This window comes from Atractosteus spatula, chromosome 6 (genome assembly GCF_055471065.1).
Source record: "Atractosteus spatula isolate fAtrSpa1 chromosome 6, fAtrSpa1.hap1, whole genome shotgun sequence".
Lineage (NCBI taxonomy): Eukaryota > Metazoa > Chordata > Actinopteri > Semionotiformes > Lepisosteidae > Atractosteus > Atractosteus spatula.
In genome coordinates, this window is record NC_142711.1 from 33,155,698 (window position 1) to 33,172,320 (window position 16,623).

The 16,623-nt window shown below is 41.4% G+C and overlaps 1 protein-coding gene across 1 annotated transcript; it reads left to right on the plus strand.

Moving 5' to 3' along the window:
• The first annotated feature begins 594 nt into the window (after nucleotides 1-594).
• On the plus strand, nucleotides 595-16,372 carry LOC148832777 (ATP-binding cassette sub-family F member 2). Its single transcript, XM_088919787.1, has 15 exons — nucleotides 595-688; nucleotides 2,959-3,144; nucleotides 4,063-4,275; nucleotides 5,262-5,444; nucleotides 6,951-7,122; nucleotides 8,113-8,208; nucleotides 9,066-9,168; nucleotides 9,552-9,647; nucleotides 10,216-10,335; nucleotides 10,822-10,911; nucleotides 11,531-11,641; nucleotides 12,204-12,266; nucleotides 12,520-12,648; nucleotides 15,152-15,355; nucleotides 15,856-16,372. The coding sequence occupies exons 2-15, from the start codon at nucleotides 3,000-3,002 to the stop codon at nucleotides 15,970-15,972; spliced, it is 1,842 nt and encodes a 613-aa protein (XP_088775913.1). The 5' UTR covers nucleotides 595-688; nucleotides 2,959-2,999; the 3' UTR covers nucleotides 15,973-16,372.
• Nucleotides 16,373-16,623: the final 251 nt, after the last annotated feature.

Genomic DNA, 16,623 nt, shown 5'->3' on the forward strand with positions numbered 1-16,623 from the left:
ATTTCACTTCTCCTTGGGACTATGCAAGTGCAGTACAGGTTCAGTCTGGTCTTCTAAATAAACCTTGCTTCAGGGTACAATCACAGAAGACTTCTGAAGCTGAGCTCTTAGGTTTCCATACAAGAAGCAGTAATTCTTGGACCAGTCTGCACTGCAAGTAGAGAAATGTAAACAGTACCGCATTTGTAAAAAATTAGTATTACCCACAGTGTTACCGATTCCTTTCCTGTTGATGCACATGGGATATGTTTAGTCAGTGTAATCTCAAAGTGAGCATAATTAAGAGTTAACAAAAGATTTGATTGTGAAATCACCATTTGTGTCAGCATGATTACATCAGCGTAATCATAAAAGAACAATAATTGCCTCTACTGAGGACACATTTAACTGCGACACACAACGCATGAATGCTAACCACTCAAAGCACGCTCCCCTAGAGAACCTAGTTAGCTCAATTTGCGCAACACTCAAAACTAACAGTGCCACCGATGTGGTTTTAGGGAATTGTAGTGAATGAATCCACTTTATCACGCCGGTTTGCCTTCGAGTAAAACTACAACTCCCAGCGTTCCTTGATCAGGGCGGTGCTTGGCTCCTAACCGCCCTTGTCCAAATAAGGTCCAGTGTCTGATTCGGCAGTGAGCCGGTGTTGTGGGGGCGCGCAGCACCGCCGGTTATCGGAGAGAAGGTAAGGAATGAAATGCGTTGCTTTTAAAAAGAGGGGTTTTTTTGTTTAAGCCCCGATGTTGGCTCGGTTGTGAGTGGAGAGCGGAGTTCGGCCGGTGGAAGTGGATGGCTTCGGTACTTATCCTGCGCGGATGACTAATCGGCGTCGCTCTGCTTGAGCACGATGCGGCGCTTGGACACGAGTTTGGCAATCACGGATAAACCGGGTTCCGGTGGATAAAAACGCGAGTTCGGTGATAACGGCTAATCCTGATTATGTGGATCGAAAACAGATCGGTGTCTTTACATCTGGCACCTTGACGCGTTGTTCGTTACGGCGAGGCAGGTTCGTGGCTTGAGATGTGATCCAGGGTTTAGTAACGAGGGCATCTTACTCTTGGGCCTAGTTTTCGGAATAACCGGCTTTTTGCGTGCTGGGTGTAAAGCGGGGATTCATGCTTTGCCAGGACTCTTTTAGTCGCAGATTTGTTTTATGACAACGGCGGGTTTTAAACGAGAATTTAAAAAGACGTATCTCTACCGACTGATAAACGCTATGCAAGCTTGAGGCCCAGGGAGCAGAAAACGGTGATTTTTCTTTCCGGCGCCGTGGGGGAAAAATGCAGGGGGGAGCCGCTCTCCGGCTTTGCAGGCGGCACGGATCTCGTGTCGGCTTGTTTCCCTCGGTCCTTTTTCTCTTGCCCTTTCCACTATCTGTGTTTTTTCCAATAAACAGTCAGATGCCGGTTGTGTGTGGTTGCAGTACTGGAGAAAGAGGAGTAACACGGGGTAGGGGTTATCTCCCGGCTCAGACAAGAGGGACCCCGGCAGGAGTGCGGGACCGGCCTTCTTGTCTGATGCCAGGGCAGACGAGAGACTACCTGGCGGCTCGTTAGTACAGCCAGTTTCATCGACTTTCTACCGTAGTGGATGTTGCGTTCCTCTCTTTTCTTTTCAACGTTCATATATTTGAGTCAGTGGAATATTTCGCGTCCAAGTCTTTGAGAAATGGGTAGGGGGGGGGGTGGCGAGCACGTGTTTGTGCCTTTGTCTGATGTCGTCATCATCAGGTTTTCTTTCACAGGCTCTCTGACGGCGAGGCCTGTGCTCGCTTGTGAACACGGAGCCTTGGATACGAGCAAATACGTATGATTGTGTTAGGTGTGTCTAAGATGCAGACTGGTACACTTCAAGCTTTCCAAGTTCAGTTCTCATGTTGCATATCAGTTCACACATCCTGGTGAAGTGGTACAGCGTATCCACACATGAGCCCCAAGCCTTTCTGGCTTCTGTTCAGTGTCATCTCTTTTGCAAACAGTCTGTTCAGTTTCCTGCATTTATAAAATGTTGAAGTATTTTTATTGGTACCTCAGATTTTCCACAATAGGTAGGAGTTTTGGCCCATGAAGCTCACTTTGGTTCCATAGATGTATAAGGAACAAACTTTGCTAGCATAAACACGATATAGAGTAGGCAGTCATACCTAATTAGTCTCCAAGGAAACCAGACAGAATACTCAGATCCATATGTAAGTGCAACATGCAAGCTCCACACAGTTCGGCACTCCAGTTGATAATAGCACCCTGGAGCTTTGAGGTAGTAGTGCTACACACAGTTCCCTAACTGTATTTTATGTTGTACATAAATCTAATGTCTAGTCTTGGATATGACAAGATTTTGCATTGTCCCTCAATGTCGTTCTAGGATCAGTTGAGAGAAATAACAAGATCACTTGAAGCTTGAGGATTCCTTTTAATTAACAAAAATGGCCTTGCAACGAATAAACAAGTGTTTTCGGTCCCATGTGGCTTATTTTAAAGTATTCATTTATATCGTATTGGTTGTATCAAGTTCCTTCATGACTTAAAAGTATTTCAAATCTTCTAAGGCACAGATAGTCAACCTAGTGTGTTTCTTTAAAACGAACAGTGCAACACAAACCGGAGAGAACAAATGGAAACTATGGAAGTGCATTTAAAACTGAGAAAATGAGGCGCATCTTTACCCAAAGGGTTGTGGGGGTATGGAACAAACTATGTAGCCAAGTGGTTGAGGTTGACACTATGGGTTCCTTTAAGAATGGTCTGTATGAGATCCTTGGATCAATTACCTACTGTCAGAAGTGCCAGATAATGGGATATATTACTCTTGCGTTAAATTCTGCTTTGTTGAGTGCGGGAGACCAGGTATTTACCCCCGTCCCCTGTAGTATTCCGTGTACTGACCAGGGACTGCTCCCGATGCACACACCAAATCCCAACAACAAACTTAGGTTCTCGCTCTGTCCAATAGGCCGCTTTCTTCCCAGTGGATTGTCCCTGAGGCCTGCAACCATGCCGTCCGATCTGGCCAAGAAGAAGGCAGCCAAGAAGAAGGAGGCAGCCAAGGCTCGGCAGCGTTCCAAGAAGGTGAACGAGGAGGAGAGTGAGGAGAGGCTGGAGAGCCAGGAGAGCCAGGAGAACGGGGCGGAAGACAACGGTGAGAAGCAGTGGGTGATGGTGCGCCTGTGATGGGTGCAGCTCTCTCCTCGCGCCTGTGGGGGTTTCAAACCCGGGCACTTGCAGGCTGCGAGCACGCCCTGCGCCACTCCCTACATGGCAGATAACTCCACCATGCATGAAGACCAGCTCCTCTGGCACAACAGAGTTCTGCACTGTCTAAATTGAGGATGCGAGGTGATGTCCCTGCTGTAACCTGCGCAGTGCTCTGAGCCCTGGTGCCCATTCGCAGCTTCCAGTTCTTGTAGATGCAGTGTTATTTACACAGAATCTTCCAGTTTTGGTCATGGAGCCATGACTGTTTTAGGAAATAGTCACAGCAGTGCAGTGTGCACCAGAGGCAAAGTCCACAGTCATGTGGGAATGCTATTTTAGTATAAGGCCTAAAGTGGAGGATTTGGTCTTACTGATTCTTTTTTTTTCCTTGTTTATTGTAATAACTCATTCACTATCAAACTACATTAATTTTTGTCATTTTTTTGTATGACTAAAATCTTACATGTGAGTTTAAGGCTTCTGTCGATCCCGGGTATCTAATCATTTCCGACTGGTGAATAAAACGTGAAGTGCAGAGGTGTTGTAAAATCCTGGGTTTTGGTTTAATACTTGAGGCTTTCATATGAAGCAAAACAGAGCTTTCACTGGCCAATTATCAAACTTTATTGGGAACCAAAGAAAAGACTAGAAGAAGAATAATGGACATAGCGCGAGCTTGTGTTCTCTTCTCAACCGTCCACACCGCACTTTCCCATGGGTCAGAGACCAAATGAAGGCTCTCACACTAAAGAAATTATCGCAGTCAAAATTAGCCCAAATAAGAACATGAACTACAAAGTACTGAATATGTTCACGCATTAAATGTCTCACAGTGGGGTTTTTTTCCCCCCCTTTGCTGTAGAAGTGGCACAGCTGACCAAGGAAATTGACGAGTTTGAGCTGAAGAAGACTGCGGCTCGAGCGGTGACTGGTGTGCTGGCTTCCCACCCCAACAGCACGGATGTGCATATCATCAACCTGTCCCTGACCTTCCACGGGCAGGAGCTGCTGAGCGACACCAGTCTCGAGCTGAACTCCGGCAGGCGTTACGGCCTCATCGGGCTTAACGGCACAGGTAGAGGGAGGGGTTGGGTTCCAGGATGTGGGGGTTTCAGATGAGTTTATGCCGAGGCAACGCGGTACCGGTCTCTTTATAACGTGTATTTTTTTAGTTATGGGGTAGTCAGTGCTGCTGTTTGGTTTTCAAAACTGGAGAACTGAGCTCAGAGCGTTCGTAGTTCTCCATAATTTCGCTTTAATCTCTGGTTGCAGTTGAGCAAATTGTAGTTTAGGTATACATAATTTGCTCTAGCTTTGTATATTTAATTTGGATTTACGAGCAGTGTTTTACTGTAGGCTACAGTCTCCATATAAAATATTGTCTATATCTTTCCTTCTGATATTTAATCTGGACTTTTCTGGAAAACAGCAGTTTACTAATGTTTACAGATTTTTTCCATGGAAACAAAAAGGGCTGTATTCCTTAGACCTCATTTATGGCTCCAAAGATGCCAAAATGAAAATTTTCAACCAAGACTGTTGTAAAAACATAGTTGACATTTAGTTACATAAAAAAATACTTAATTATGCTGGGTGTGATCCTTGAATCAAACTACCAGCTATCAGAGGGGTCCAACAGCCTCTTGTTTGTAACCTTTTTAGTGGGTGTGTTTCATAAGAACATTAGAAAGTGGGGAGACATTGAGGCAGAAACCCTTTTATACTCTTATTTATACAAGCTTAATGGGTTAAGAGATCTCCTATCTGGCTCTACTCAGTCTGCTTGTCTCTTCAGGCCACATACATCATTATGCATTTCTCAGTGTATGTTTCTCCTTGGTTGTTGATAATTTGCATAAATGTGAGACAGTTATGTAGAATATGTGAGAAAGGAGATTTTACCATATAATGATGAAATAAATTTGTCCACTGTACAGCTGTAATGTTGTAAACTTTGAGCTCTTGCACTTTCAGATTTTGTGTAACAGTGCACTGTACATGCTACTTATCATTTATAATAAGTGAAGGGGGGTTTTGTTGAAAAATATCTTCCTTTGGCAGGGAAGTCTATGCTACTGTCTGCAATTGGCCATCGTGAAGTACCGATCCCTGAGCACATCGATATTTACCATCTCACTCGCGAGATGGCTCCCAGTGACAAGACAGCACTGCAGTGTGTGATGGAGGTAGATGAAGAGAGGATTGCTTTGGAGAAAGAAGCAGAGAGGCTAGCACACGAAGATGGTGAGTTCCAGACACGACACTCTTCCTCCATCACGCATCATTCTCACTCTTGGACGTTCATGTTTCAGGAATTCTTAAGATGAAGTGTCTAGTTTGCCAATCCACTGTCTGTCAGTTAGTAGGTGTTAATTGGTTTGCTGGGCAGGTTAGACTTGGACAATGTTCATGTGATTAACTTGTAACATTCTGTTTAGGTAAAGGGGAAAAAAAACCTTTTGTATTATAGGTACCTTTGTGGGTCCTGTACTTGAAAATCAAATGTAGTTTCAGGTGTGCCTTTTCCCTTAGGGGGGTATCCTTACAGGGTCGTTTATAGTTATTGGTTAATTTTGCAAAATGTGGTTTTGAAAAGTTTCATACCTTGATTTTTTTTCGCCTGGTTTTGAGGTTAAAATCTAGGATTGTATAAGTGGCATGTCATGGACCCTGTGATTGAATTATGGGATTCTTTTTCACATAATGGAAAATCCCTTGTATTGTCTCAGAAAAAGGTTTATGCAGAACACGCCAGTGATGGTGTATACAAGATGTACAAGCGATCGGTGTCTCATCAGTCGAGTTGATATTTCCAAAGCCTGTGAAAGCTTATTGAGAACTTTCAAGCCCTGGATTTGTGGGATGGTGTTATTCCCAGTATTTTTTTTTTACCCTTTACCATATCTTATTTTAGGAAATTCATGCTCATCTTATCTGAAGCGTTCTTCCATCTAATTAGAAGGACCATGAGCTTATTTTGAATCTCACAAATAGAAATGTAAAACTCATAAATGCTTGATTGAAATATGTACTATGTGGACGTCTTTATACAGTGCCCTGAAGATGTATTCACAGCTGCAGTGATGTGTACAATTTTTAACTTATTGCCCACAAGCAGAAGCCATTCTACTAAGGTTACTTTAACATGTTTTGTGCTCCTGAACTAAATTTAATTTAGCCTTCCTGGGTTTAGTGAATAATTCTACAATTAACAGCTGTAGTTTTTCTGACCTTAAGCTTTACCCTTGAAAGTGTTTGGTTTAAGTATTAATTCATAATATTTGCTTAAAAAACTGGAGGTCCATTATATCAGTTACCCCTTTGGAGTTCACAAGATTCTGATGGATTTTGTCAGCCCTGTACGATGGATGTTCAGTGGGAGTCGCAGGATCAGGACTCTCCTGGGAAGCATCTTGCAAGACATTTCTGTAACTCGAGTAGGTAGCTGCGTCAGCATGCCTAGGCTGCAAAGGAACAAGTGGAGGTTTATTCCATGATGAAAAGAGAACGTTTGGCCTGTGGAGACTTCTTCAGGTATCGCAGCCAAAACATTGTTTCTTTTCTTCTCTTTTCAGCATGGATTGAATCTTTACTTGATCCTTTGCGTTTCTGTCAGTTGTTTTTGGCTGTGCCCCAGCGGACAGCTGATGGTGGCTTGCCGGATCGGACCCGGTTTTAATTCCTGGGCTGGTGTTGGTTAGCACTGCGGTGTGCAAACTTTGCTCACAGGTCTGTGCGTTCTTCCTCCAGCGGAGTGCGAGAAGCTGATGGAGCTGTACGAGCGGTTAGAAGAGCTGGATGCTGACAAGGCAGAGGTGAGGGCCTCCCGCATCCTCCACGGCCTGGGCTTTACCCCCGCCATGCAGAGGAAGAAGCTGAAGGACTTCAGCGGGGGGTGGCGGATGCGCGTTGCTCTGGCCAGGTAAGGGAAGGTGGGCTTTGCTCAGGTTTTTGTGTATAAATTGCAAAAACATTCATTATTGCAGTTTTTATGAGCACTAAAAATGTGCCAGCAGCTATGTCACCCCGCACCTCACAACTGGCAGCTCAGTGAAGCTCAGCAGGTGTGAGCCTGGTCAGTACCTGGATGGGAGACCTCCTGGGAAAAACTAAGGTTGCTGCTGGATGAGGTGTTAGTGGTGCCAGCAGGGCGCGCTCACCCTGTAGTCTGTGGGTCCTAATGCCCCAGTGTAGTGATGGGGACACTATACTGTAAAAAAAATAAAGGCACCATCCTTCATATGAGACCTAAAACCGAAGTCCTGAATCTCTGTGGTCAGGGTGTTTTTTTGAAAAGAGTAGAGTCCTGATGTCCTGACCAAATTTCCTATTGGCCTTTATAATCCCCATCTATGAATTGGGTGCATCACTCTGTTCTCCTCCACACTGATAGCTGATGTGTGGTGAGAGTACTGGTGCACTATGGCTGCTGTCGCATCATCCAGGTGGGGGGCTGCACATTGGTGAAGGAGAGAAGTCCCCATTACCTGCAGAGGATTTCGAGTGTTCAGAAAAGCATTATATAAATGTAAGGATATTATTCATATAAAAATCTGCACTCAGATAATTTCTGCAGTGCTTTGTAGAATACTAGAGCTATGTGAATGTCGTACAGATCTGCTGTGGGATGATGTTAACAAAAGGCCGAATGACAGTGCTGCTGCCCAGCAGTATGTTCACAGCGCAGCGGCACAATGACAAAAATGTACCGAAGCGTTCTATCTGATCCACTGGCAGGGTCTGTACAGATGCCTAGACTTAATGTGAATTTTTTCTGTACTGACAGCTCTAAACGTCACATGGCTCCACTGCCTCATTCTTTCATTTTGCCGAACCTTTTCAGCATGCATCCTGACAGGCCTCAGAACAGTGAGATTTCTAAACTAAGCTGCTGCTGCTTCTTCTTTCCCAGAGCTCTATTTATAAAACCGTTCATGTTGTTGCTGGATGAGCCCACAAACCATCTGGACCTGGATGCTTGTGTGTGGCTGGAGGAGGAGCTGAGATCGTAAGTGCCTATGTTCATTTTTTAGTAGGGGGGTTGTACTGCACTTTTTCCTTACAAGGTCTTTAAATACAGTTTGGGGACTCTGTATAGCCGAGTTTGTCCCTGTTGTACTAAAATGAGATGGTTTGGGTTACAACAACTGTGTTACCATGCTGTAGCCTGAGCAAGACTGGAACTGGTCAGTAGTATTAAGATGGGAGACCATTAAGCAAAGTCAGGCTGCTGCTTTGAATATATGTGGACCAGTAGATGGCACTCTTCTCCTCTGGTCCAGACTTTTCACATCTGCCCCATTACTGTGACAAGAGACGCTACTGAAGGTGCTATCCCTCAGCTGAGACACTAGACCAGGGTCCTGATGTCTCTTGTATGTGAGGTTGGGTATTAAGAGTGGTGTCCTGGTTTACTTCTACTCCGTTCTTAACCATAGTTCTGTCACCATTCAGCTATGTATTAGTTCGCTCTCCAACAGGTAGTGAAGGTACTGCAAAGGAGTTTTATGTATAATAAATTCCTTCTGCATGTCATTCAGATGGGTGCCACACATTACTGGGGATCTCCCCCATATCCCGTACTTAAAGGTCTTGGAATACAATGCTATATGAGTGGAGGACATTCAACATCTTTTTTGGGGGGGAAATTCATTAAAATTTAACACGTAATCAAACCTCAGAGTGGAATTCTCCCTTCTGTAACCTAGTCTTTAATTTTCAGTTTGAAATTGCTTTCTTCAATATTTAAAAATTCTGCAGCTGGTATCATACTTTTCTAATGTTTTCCATGTTAGAATATACACCTACTTAAAATACTTGGAAGTAAAGTTATAATTTCATATTGTTAACTTTGTTTCCCTACAGGTTTAAACGAATTCTAGTGCTGATTTCCCACTCACAGGACTTCCTTAATGGAGTGTGCACAAACATTATTCATCTGCATCAAAGAAAGCTCAAATACTACACGGTAGGCCTTTAGTTTGTCTATGGAAATCTGCTTAAAGACCTCATGATGTATACATGTTATTTTATTAATGCTTAAGTGTGCAAGACCTAACAGTTGGTTTTAACTAGAAATAGTACATTGTAACTTGTTTGACTGTCAGCAATATAACTGACACAAAATATTTCCTTATTTTATTTAAATATTTGGTCCTTTATTCCCATTTTATTTTTGTTTTAATATATAAGTGGAATATTCCATCTAAAATATTTAGTTTTTTGGAATTGATGGTTTTGTTTAAGAATCAAACAAATGTCTGGTTAATTCTTAATTTGGTACTAGACTCTTTGATGCCCCAAGCAGGTTTGTGTTACTAGGCTATTAATAACCATCTGTTTTTATTTTAGGGTAACTACGATCAGTATGTGAAGACCAGGCTGGAACTGGAAGAGAATCAGATGAAACGTTATAACTGGGAGCAAGACCAGATCGCACACATGAAGGTAAACACTACTGCAAATATCCACAAGATGGCACTTTCCCAGTGACCTGCTGTTGGAAGTGTGTGATTAATGAGACTGCCTGGGACTTGCACCAGAGATCTCTCTTCACAGTCAGAATAGGGTAACACTTTAGTTTGAGCAGCCCCAACCATGTTTACAGCTTTACACCATGTACATGTTGCACAATGTGTAATTTTGTTTGACAGTTGACTAATTAAAATGACCAGAGTCATTAAGTCCCCACCTTAGGTTTTGACCAGTGCAGAAATGAAACATGCTCATGTAAAGCTTAAACTCTCTTTGCAGCTACATCTATTTTATTGCAGTACCTTAAAATCTATGCATTTGTCAATGCATAATCGGTTAGAATTAAGTGAATTTTATATGTGAGATTTGGGAACGGGTATGGTCTTTGGGTCAGTCTTTATTGTAAGATTTTAAAGGCTTTGGTCATTTATTTGGGTTGTTGTCTTTGAACAGTCTCACCTACAACGTTTTTTCCCTATATTGTCCAGCTTTGGCCAGCACATCTTTATGATCTTAAGTGAGTCTTCTGTGCCCTTTGCAGAACTACATTGCACGGTTTGGTCATGGCTCTGCCAAGCTGGCTAGACAGGCCCAGAGTAAAGAGAAGACCCTGCAGAAGATGGTGGCGTCAGGACTGACGGAACGCGTAGTAAATGACAAGGTATTTCAGCAATGTACCTACAGACTTCAACACAATGTAAAGCTGGAGAATCCTGCGAGTTTATATTGAGAGATTTCGGTTATTTTAGGTTGAGTTTTTTTTTTCTTAACACTTGGTATAATACCCAACCCAGACATCTTTGGAAAGTGACTGTTTTAAACTTCATTTACATAAAAGTAAATATCCCATTGTTTCAAAGGATGAACCCCCTCCTCCTATGTTACCTTATAGGTAGTGCATGACCAAGGACACAGCAGTGACATGATGTTAACAAAAGGCCGAATTATAGCACTGCTGCCCAGCAGTTTGTTCTCAGTGCAGCAGTGCAGTGACAAAAAAATCGACCGAAGCGTTTTATCTGATCTGCTGACCTGTGTCCCTTGAGTCCTTTTTAAAACCCCCCAGGAAGAGAAGACAGTTTTGCATTTTTCTCCCGCTTGGTGTCCCATGTATTTTGTAATTGTTTTTATTATTTTTATTTTGTAGACCCTGTCATTTTATTTTCCTCCCTGTGGGAAGATTCCTCCTCCAGTTATTATGGTTCAGAATGTTAGCTTTAAATACTCGGATGATGGGGTAAGTTTTTCGTTTTTCTACGCAGCCTTACTTAAAAGGGCGATATTCGCAAATGAGCCTGGAGCCTTTAAATAAAAAGACAATGATTGTCTGTTTCCTGCAGTAACGTGCTCGAGCTCATCTTTAAGTCCCTTGTATATAAACGAATCCCTGTAGCAGGGGTGTCCAATCCAGGTCTCAGAAGGTCAGTGTTTGAAGGTTTTCTAGGTGTCTTCAAAGCATTGGAGCCTGAAGAGTTGAAGTAAGCTATTAAATTGGTCCCATTAAGCCAGTAATGGGCTGATTGAGCAACATTATAATGGAAAATGCAGACATACTGACCCTCCCGCACCATCTGTGGACACCCCTGTTTTTGGGGTTTCACAGTGCAAGGCAGGAGAAATACCCCCTGCATTTACGCATCATTAAAGTCTTCATTTTAGCTGCCTCTGCCAAAGTCGCACATAAGTGAATTATTTTGTCATTTATATGTATTTCCTGAAGCTCAGCTCCAGTTAACCAGCTGCTTACTTGGCATCATCGTTTTGGCCTGGCGCTTCAGAACTTGAATGGTTTCTTCCAAATGTTAAATTTTGGAACTGATTTAATGTTAAAGCTGTTTCTACACTTATTGTTGCAGCCACATATCTACAAGAACCTTGAGTTTGGTATTGACTTGGACACACGGGTTGCTCTGGTAGGGCCTAATGGAGCTGGAAAGTCTACACTGCTGAAGCTGCTAACAGGAGAGGTAGGTTAAGGTATTTTAAGGCACTTCTGTAAGAAAACGACAGAAATATAAAAGTTTTTTCTAGAATACATTTCTTAAAATGTGTTTTTGTATATGGTAATTGAGGTATTTTGTGTGGTTAACAAGCTCTTTCCCCGTTTATGAAAAGTTGTTTTTCATACAGAAGAATAAAAAACATTCTTTGTTTTTTCAAGGAATATAGCCTTGTTTACTTAAAGGTACAACAAACTTTTTTTGGATTGAATAAATTTTAATTTGGCTAATTTTGTTTTGCTTATTAGATGGTAGAGTGATAACACTGAACATTACCATAGATACATGTATGTTCTTGATTTAAGCCTCTTCTTCACTTAACTGTGAATGCCCCTTAGACTAAACGTTAATTTTTTCTTATACTTTGACTTCTGACAGTAAGCAAGGCTGAAAATTGGCCAGGAAGGCCAATAGGAAGGATCCTATATAGTATGTTAAGTGAAGATTTTTAAAGGGGAAAAGAAGTTAAGATGCATTCAAATTGTATTGCAAATGAAGAAATGTTACAACTTTTTGATTCTTTTTGCAGCTTCTTCCAACTGATGGCATGATCAGGAAACATTCTCATGTTAAGATTGGAAGATATCACCAGGTATGTTTCCCACAGCTGTATATAAATACAAATGCTGATTAGATAAGAACCTTATTATATGGGACTTGACGTTTTTCACAGGTTATGCAATTTTAAATGGATTTTATTGTGTATTTAGTTTTTGAGTAAATTAAAGTCACTTTTAACCTTGATGTAATTTTTTCCTTGAAGAGTAAGTTGTATTTATTTGTGGTATGTTTAGTAGTTTCAGGACTTGCATGTAGATTCAGTGCTGGTTTCTGTGTGTTCATAGCATTTAACAGAGCAGCTGGATCTTGACCTGTCTCCTCTGGAGTACATGATGAAATGCTACCCAGAGATCAAAGAGAAAGAGGAGATGAGAAAAATCATTGGTCGATACGGACTGACTGGTAAACAGCAGGTAAGTCTAGCATTATTCACAGAAGTCTACAAAGGATATTGCACTGAGCATACAAAATCATGTACTGCAGTAAAAAGGAGAACTAGTTGAGACATCTAGACTACATGTGCAGCTTTGTGAGGTGGATCTGCTTTCACATTGGACAAAACCACATATTGGGCCTATTAGTTTACTTCACAGAATTGTAAGGTTGGAATTGTGAATTTGACTAGCACTGAATATTTTTTAGCAGTTTTGATCATGTATCACAATGGTGGTATAAAGCTTGTTCTAACAAAGCACTGTTATGTGGAAAGTTTAAACCTTTCTGATTCTGATGTAAGGCCCTGTAGCTTTAACCAATGGTATTTTAAACACCTTTACGTGCAGTAACTTGCAGTATACAATGTGCGATGTTTGAATATCACAAACCTCATTAAAATGGTGTATCAAAACCTCTTAATACTTGTTAGATTTAATAAAATCACTAGCTAAACACTTCTGCATATACTTATTAGCTGTAGTATAATGATATACATATTCCTTGCCAGATAGAAGGTGCATAGGCACTGCCCAGTTTCAACACCTTTCTGAAGGAACATGATAAATGATGAAAATTGTAGGTAGAATGTTCAGTTTTATAGTTTGAAGCAGTGAACAGACTTCAGTTTTAATTCAGAAAACAGTTGACCAAGTAATCATAAATGTGAACATGTACTTCGTTGCAGAAGGACCCTTTTCATTCTGGGTCCTTGCTGTTACTGTATTCTGGCTACTTGTACTCCTATAGTTTTAGAAGTGGGAATAGGGCGCGCCAAGGGTTTTCACAATTTTCACATTAAGCCAGGCTCAAGTCAGGTGGAATGTGCACTCCATGCCCTTGCAGGCATTTGCATTCTGTTTAGTTTCTAATTCCTGTGGTTTGCTTTTCCTGCCACTTCATTCCACTACCACACTATAGCTGCCTCTCTTCACAGCAGGCAGTTCATCTCCTCAGATCCGGTCCTCAACTTTTGACTCGGATTCCACTTCTACACTACAAACCAGTAGTAGAACCTTCGCATCCCTTTCCCAGTTCTAAAGTATCCCTCTGCCTCCTGGGATTTTTCTATTAAAGCTATTTAACCAGTTGCATAAGTAAAACTTCACTTCTGTTGCTAATTCAGTTTGTCTTCAAATTATTTCTTTTCCAGTACTTTCTAACTGGCTACTGGTTTGTAATGTGTTGAAACGGGTGGGAGTGACCATCTCATAGTGATCATTTGCAGTGATGTTAATACTACCTGGTCATTTATATCTGTAATGGAGAATATTAGATGCTACATCTATTAGTATCTTGTAGCGTTAGTTAATAGTAAATTTGAACCCTGTCCTGCTGTATATGATCTGAAACTATTGCAGGTTTAATGAGCCTAAAAAGTGCCGAGATGATCTGTTTTTTTCTCATGTCAAAATTTTCATCTAGCAATATCATCTTTCTGAAAACAAACAAAAACAAATTGTGTGGGGTTTTGCACTGAAAAACAACACGGAGGTTTTTCTGTTCGAGGTTCAGAGCGGTACTTGAACAGCACTACAATCGCACTTAAAATCTGTAAAAATAGAAAAGAGCATTTTTGTAATGAATGACATTACATCGTTTTACATAGTATTGGAAGCATCAAAGGAGTATACTAGCTTCAAAAACTGCAAAAGCTTTCACAGTCCTGTACTAACATGTTTCACTGCATACTTGATGTACCAAGTAATTTCGTATGACCTGATCACCAGACAATGTAGTTAACCTCCAACAATGAGAAACATTTTAAAGCAGAGCTTTGGAAATAATAAATTAAAGAAAAAGGGTCATGGGTACTCACTAGATAAGGCTCTGTTCCCCTTTTTTTGCATGCACATTGGCTCCTTCCAGGACCTGCTCAGTGTGTTACCTTGACTGCAATGGTTTGTTTCAACTTTTAATAAAATGTTGAGTGTTCAGATACAAATGCCCTTTCTTGTTAAAACAATATCAGAACATTTATTTATGTAAAAAATAACAGAAAGGTCCCGAATGGGACATTTTATTCCATCATGCTTATTTTAGGTCAGTTTCTCTACAGTCTTGCGGTGGGCAACCTTTTAGAACTGGACAATGTAGAGAACCCAATCTAAGTTATAATGCTTTGGGAGAAGGGTGCAAATTGACACAAATGTCTGGGGAACATTTTGACCGATAGCCCTGGAAGTGAAAACAGAGCCCTGCTACTGTAAGACAGTGTAGTACTAGTAACCATGCCAGCCCCCTTTTTTTTTAGTATTACTGATGTCTATCGATTTGAGTAACATTCTGCATAGCAAAAGATCTTTGTATTTATTTTCCAACCAGTCAGATTTGTTTGCATTTTATAAAATATACAGATGACAAACTGGTGTTTCAACTAGTCGATTCGGTTTCTAACCCAAGACTCCACCAAGATGCCATGCTAGTTTATCACCTCCTGCCTGCATGACCTGACGTTTTTTTTCCTCCTTCCTTTGTCACCAGGTGAGCCCCATCAGAAATCTCTCCGATGGTCAGAAGTGTCGGGTTTGCTTTGCCTGGCTGGCCTGGCAAAACCCTCACATGCTCTTCCTTGACGAGCCTACCAATCACCTCGACATTGAGACGATTGACGCGCTGGCGGAGGCCATCAACGAATATGAAGGAGGAATGATGCTGGTTAGCCACGACTTCAGGCTGATACAGCAGGTGAGCAGCGCGACTGAATTTTCCCTGCACTGCAGGACCATCCAGACTTACAGAAAGAGCTGATAGCAGCCAGTAACTTGGGTTCCGTGCAAAGAGCTGAAAGTCATTTGCAGATTTAAATGCTACATTATCAAAAGAGGCACTACTTTCATCTGTGCCTCTAGGCCTTTTGTGGGCTTTTTATTCTGTCAGTTGCTGCGAATTATCGGTGTCGTTTCTTTATGAAATATACTAATTGCTATTTCAAAGTGTCATGACTGCAAGCATTAAAGCAACAAATTAAAAACTGCAGAAGGGTCAATACAGTTTTGCAAGGTATTGTAAATTTAGCTACCTTATATGAAAATCATTCCATTCTATTATGGACCTGCAGATATTCCCATATTCTCTCATAAACACTAGTGTTTGGAATCCTGTTACACTGCATTTAAACTTGGGATAACATCCATGAATCATTAACCAAATTGTATGAAATTAAAATGGTTTCTGTTCTCCACTAGGTGGCTCAGGAAATCTGGGTTTGTGAGAAGCAGACGATTACAAAATGGAACAGGGACATCTTGGCGTACAAGGAGCATTTGAAATCCAAAATAGACAAACAGACACATGACATCTAAGCACTTCCCAGAGGTGATCTCCTGGATTAATTGTGGATCCCATCTTTACCATGGCCATGTTTAAAAGCATGCTGAAACAGCACAAAGGCTCCCTCATTCTTCCTCTCCCAGTTCGTGCTGCTTTGAAAGTCCCTGGTAGTTTGAAAGGTCAGCCTACCAGCAGTAGTTGAGGACTGCATCCAGTGTACAGTCACAGTAGACATTAACTTGGCTTCCCAAATAAATTGTTTCAAAGTGGTAACAGTATGTGCACTTGAGAATTCTATTTTTTATTTCTTGTCCATATCTGCAGCAATACAGATTGGACGTTGTAACCTCTATTGAGATTGGCATTTTATGTTCCCTTTTATTTGTCGTTTATTTAACTCATCTGCAATAAAGGATTGTCTGAAGAAATCAATGAAAGTAATTTTTTTTTGGTGTAGATAAGTATGAGTGAGTGATAGTGTGGAGTGAAATCTGTTCTCCTTTATGAAGAATGTATAGTCATGGGGGGGAAAAAGAAATGCAACATTTTCTGGAATGAGAATACTATAATTATAGCTTATGTACTTACACAAAAAGTTGTCAATTTGTTTTAAGCCCTCTGACCAGCAATACAGCTTGTGCAGTGAGGCATTGCAACTTGCCAATCACACGTAAGATCATTAG

What these genes read in the sequence shown, in the direction of transcription:
- LOC148832777 (XM_088919787.1), top strand. Translation starts at nt 3,000, where the DNA reads ATGCCGTCCGATCTGGCCAAGAAGAAGGCAGCCAAGAAGAAGGAGGCA. An exon ending in ATGCGCGTTGCTCTGGCCAG is followed by an intron (nt 7,123 to 8,112) that starts GTAAGGGAAGGT and finishes CTTCTTTCCCAG; the next exon opens with AGCTCTATTTATAAAACCGT. An exon ending in AGATTGGAAGATATCACCAG is followed by an intron (nt 12,267 to 12,519) that starts GTATGTTTCCCA and finishes GTGTGTTCATAG; the next exon opens with CATTTAACAGAGCAGCTGGA.